Source organism: Hyalella azteca, unplaced genomic scaffold (genome assembly GCF_000764305.2).
Source record: "Hyalella azteca isolate HAZT.00-mixed unplaced genomic scaffold, Hazt_2.0.2 contig12607, whole genome shotgun sequence".
Lineage (NCBI taxonomy): Eukaryota > Metazoa > Arthropoda > Malacostraca > Amphipoda > Hyalellidae > Hyalella > Hyalella azteca.
This window is the reverse complement of record NW_025942561.1, coordinates 195,195-200,250: the sequence shown is the minus strand read 5'-3', so window position 1 is coordinate 200,250 and position 5,056 is coordinate 195,195. Positions and strand designations below refer to the sequence as shown.

The 5,056-nt window shown below is 37.0% G+C and overlaps 1 protein-coding gene across 1 annotated transcript; it reads left to right on the top strand.

Moving 5' to 3' along the window:
- Positions 1-989: 989 nt before the first annotated feature.
- LOC108679753 (protein phosphatase 1L) lies at positions 990-4,627 on the top strand (the record flags this gene model as incomplete). The annotated part of the gene is given in 4 exon segments (XM_018168471.2): positions 990-1,554; positions 2,141-2,271; positions 2,900-3,076; positions 4,068-4,627. Coding segments are annotated over 4 exon segments (1,068 nt in total), but the record flags the coding sequence as incomplete, so codon positions are not given.
- Between the last annotated feature and the right edge of the window lie 429 nt (positions 4,628-5,056).

The following is a 5,056-nucleotide window of genomic DNA, read 5'->3' as shown; positions in this document are numbered from 1 at the left end:
ACAAACAGTTTATCACTATTTGGTAGAGCAATGTCAACTGTCAACTTTGACACATTTTTCGATGATCTCCCTGGGTGACGCGCACCGTCTCTCTTTGGATCTCAACATTTTCCCGCCAGATGGAACAGACCTAGTGTTTTGGCAATAGTTTGGCACGCAAAGGTATGACGTCACTATTTCAACCATCAATGAATGCGTGGAACTAAGACAAAGCTTAATATAAAGGAAAAACTAGAGAGGTGTTGGAATTACCCACGATGTCGGAATATACCGTGTTTACCCTATTTCTTTTGAAAATGTTCAACCAACAGACTGTTGGTTGTTCAACCAACCAGTTAATGAAAAAATCAATTAACAACAAAGAAATTTAATTACATTTACCTTGCTCAGTAAAAAAAATTTTACTTAACAAAAAATTACTGCATCAGTCATTCCAAATTGTGCATAGAAATGATAGGATGTCATAGATAGAATTGAGCACTGGGCAACAAAGAATTAAAAATAAAAACCTAAACTATGATTTATTTCTTCAAAAAATATGATGGTTGTCACTAAAATATTCCTTCCTGTTTCATGTATGTTTTTTACAATCTTTTTTTGTTATAGTAAAATCACTCAACTTAATTAAAATTGTGATTAAACCCAGAGAGAGCAGAGTGGTGAAATAAGGAGAATCAAGCACTTATTGAATGCAAGTTGTCAGTATGCCCTCAAAAATATAGATAGTAACTTAGCACTTGCTAATAGTGAGTGCCAAGAGTGCTATTTATACTTAAAAAGTTACATTTTTAAGTGTGGAGTGGCTAGTTACATTGAATAAGTGATTAATTCACCTTTTTCATCACTCACTTCCATCTTTATTGTATAAGATATGATAACAATGCTAGGTCTTGATCTGAAAATGATTCTGAGAATAATGTAATTTATAACATGAAACATATGTAGTATTTGTTGCTAAATACTGCTTTAATTTTTTTGTTTATCTATTACAGTTTGTCGCAGAGTATCTTCGATCTCATCTTTTCAAAAACACGGTCAACAAAATCATTGAGCTCAGGTCTAGCTCCCAGAACAAGCTTCGTGATGGGGAAGGCTCCAAGGCAGCTAGTAATTCAAGCACATTTGGAATCGTTCAGAGAAGAGATTCCTCAAAGAGGCTGACTGGTGAAAGTAACACTTTGCTAAAAGTTGAAAGTTCCATCAATGAAGGACCTAAGCCTCATGTAAGTCCTACTGTGAGCAGAAAGATCAGTTCTTCTGATCAGCTTCTGAAACCTTCCTCTGAACAAGCTTCAAGTTCAGCTTCAGATTTAGAGACTGGTGAACCTCTGAAAAAAGATGATGTTTACAATTCTATCAACATCAGGAAAAAATCAATGTCCTCATTGCCTGCAGAAGAAATTTCTGCCACCTCAAAGAAAGAAAAAACAAATGAAAATGATGAGTACATGGACCTCAATGAAAACATCAATTACACAAAATTATTAACAGATCAGCTACTAGACTTGGATTCAAAAGTTGTTGATCATTGCAAGACCAAAACAGATTTATCAGGTAAGTAGCTCCTCTGGCTGCATTATTTTGTTTCTATGTTTATTTGTTGTCATAGAAACTAAATACAAGAATTAGCTTGATTGCACTGGCCCTGCCAATCTGCTCAAACTTTTAGAGGACTACGTATATTGGCAATTGCAATTTTGTTGCTCTGACGTTCTTTTTTCTTTTCTGATTTTGACACCATAAATGAGTGGCAGGTCTGTTTCATTGGTAATATTTCATACTTTCATCCATAAATATTTTCCTGAATTAATTTCTAGAATTCAAAATTATTTTTCTATTGCAAATTTATGTAATGCATTAAAAATAAATGACTTCTTCATAATAAAATAGTAGCTCTTTAAACACCAGCAAAAATAAATTTCTCAGCTAATATACTGTAATATTGTATAAATAGAATATTGACAATTTACTTACTTGACATACACTAAATGACCTAATTTGCAATTGGCTGAAATGATAAATTCAAATGCTAGAGCCCTGTCCAAATTCTTTCAGGCTATTCTGAAGTACTGCAAAAATGGCTTTGATGTTTTTAAGAGTACACTTCTTGGATTTCAGATTAATAACTGAAGTGTTACAGGCAGCACTGCAGTTGTGGCAGTGTTGGATGGAGAGCTGCTTGTGGTCGGCAATGTTGGAGACTCGAGAGCTGTCATGGCAGATGAACATGGCCGAGCTGTTCCTTTGTCTTTTGATCACAAGCCTAACCAGGTAAAATTTGTCTTTTAGATAACTTGAGTTCTAGAATATCCACCAAACTTCAATATAATTAAAAAAAATGTTTGGTGATGTATCTGGATGAATGTTGGCTAACGTTGTGAACAGAGGATTCATAAACTACATTCATTCAGGATTAGTTGTAGCCCAAGTCTATTAAATTGAACTCAATTGTTAACACTTGCTCTGTTCTGTATTGCACACTAATTGAACAAATTAATTTTGTCTATTGTTAAATCTAATTTAGACTTTTTTTGCACCACTCATGATACATTGAGACTTGATTAGAACTTAGTCAATATGTACTCTTTTTTTTTTCTTAAATTGGCTATATTTTTGCTATTTAAAAAGCTTGTTGAATGGTATATGCTACCTCAAGCACTTGCTTGCTTTGATTCCTATTTTTAGTGAATTTTCTCATTTATGAAAAAAAGTCACTGTTTTGCTCGTCATGTCTGTCTGTCCGTGACTACACGGACGGACGGATGAGATAATGTGCTCTCTTTCACTCACTGCAGTGACTAGTGATGTAATTGTTTTTATTAGATTACATTTGAGCAACTTTTAATTTCTGAGTTGTCTTCTTTAACAAGTAACCCTTGACATGCACTCTGCACTTCAGCTGAAGGAGAGGCGGCGTATCAAGGAGGCGGGTGGCTTCATCACCTTCAGTGGCGTGTGGCGCGTCGCAGGCGTCCTGGCCACGTCTCGAGCACTGGGTGACTTTCCCCTCAAGCTCCCTCGTCCCTTAGTCACTGCTGAACCCGACGTCCTCACCTTCAGCCTCAGCGATCATAAGGTGGGAAGATTCACGTCCGGTCTCAGTTTTTATAACAAATTATTCTTGATTCATGAAACAATCCATTATTGTCCTACTCCGCACCTACATCAAAATTTACCTTCTGAATAAAAGAAAGAAGAAACATTTATGTATTTCGACATAATGTGCATTCCCTGAAACGCCATCTTAACGACCAGAGGAAATAATAACATTGTGCGTACCTAATTCTCAATTACTTGACAGCATGACAAGATTTCATTACCAGACATATATAATACCGTAACGTTAATGGATATAGGCTCAAATGTGCTATTTGAAATTCTAATCATTTCATCGTCAGCACATGAATACATGATGTACTTGCATGTAAATTGAACTAAAAGCTGCACAAGAGCACCAGTCACATGAATAAAAGTTGCACTCGGCAACTGAAGTTGCACTCAGCAGCAGCAGTCACATGAATATTATTACTCAGCAGCACCAGTAACAGCAGTGCAGCACCAGTCACATCAGTATTCTTGCTCACCAATACAAACTACCTGAGAGTGCTAACTCTAATTCATGTCGAATAATAACGGCCAATGTGTTGCAAGTGCTGTTGGTGCCCCAGCAATGCTCTGTCACCGTGTTGCAGGTTAATTCCCTAACCCAGCATTAAACTTTAGCTGTGTTGCAAGTACTGTCCTAAGCATTAAGCTTTGCTACAGAGCTTGCTGATGAAGTTCCTGTCCCAGCATTGAACTATCGCTATGTGGCTGACGCAGTTGATATCCCAACATCAAACATTTGATGTTTTGAAGGCACCGTTCATGTCCCAGCATAAAACTGTTGCTGTGATGCAAATAAAATTTGTGTTGCAGCATTAAACTTTCGCAGCGTAGCTACGAAGTTTGTATCCCAGCATTAAACTTTTGATGTTTTGGAAGCGTCGCTTATGTCCCAGCATTAAACATTTGATGTTTTGGAAGCGTCGCTTATGCCCCAGCATTAAACTGTCTCCATGTTGTAGGCACAGTTTGTGATCCTGGCGTCCGACGGGCTCTGGGACGTCATGAGCAACGAGGAAGCCGTGGCGTTCGTGCTCAGCCGTTTATCTGAGCCGGATCACGGAGCAAAGAGCCTCGTTATGCACGCCTACAATCTCGGGTCCCTGGATAACATCACCGTGGCCATTATCAACTTCGACAAACTCAAGAAAAAATAACAAAAAACGTAGCTTCTACGCCCCTCGCACAGAATCAAAGTTTCTTTCTGGAATAAGAAATGCTTTATGGATTCGTATAAATATGCGAATACTTCTCTCTGGTCCTCTCAGTTCAACTCAGAAGCTTGTTGCAAGAAACGATTCGGGCGTAAGTTATCTTTAATCTGTCACTGTGTGGAAATTTATTGTGGAAGTTCTTTTGCAGAACTTCCAAAAATAATTTTAAGGCCGGTAAAGCAAAACCTTATCTGCTCAGAAGATAAGTAACAGACTTAATTTGTGAACGGAGTAAGGAATAATTTTTCCACATATCATACATCAGTTTCAGCGTGAGTGCTTTCATGTCAATTACGTACGTATGTCTTCCCAGGAAGCCTATTTTACTTGTATTCAAAATTTTAGGCCTGACCATGATTTCTTTATTGATGTTTTTACTGTTAATGATTTTACAAAGGCAGAATTGACGAGAAAACAAACTGGCATTTCTTAGTGTTTCATTATACAGTGGGGGGAAATAAATATTCGTACACTTGAAAAATCGTATTTTAATGTATGTAAGTACACAAACTTATTTTAAATCACTTTTCCTGTTAAGTTTGTGTACTTACATACATTAAAATACGATTTTTCAAGTGTACGAATATTTATTTCCCCCCACTGTATCTTAGCTTGGTCTAGCACTTCGCCATTACTCCATTCATTTTGAACTTCATTCAACTGTGGAGGATATCACGGGTACATTTTGCTGTTTTCCACGATTTTGTTCAAGTTATAGAGGGTATATATGAGTGGAA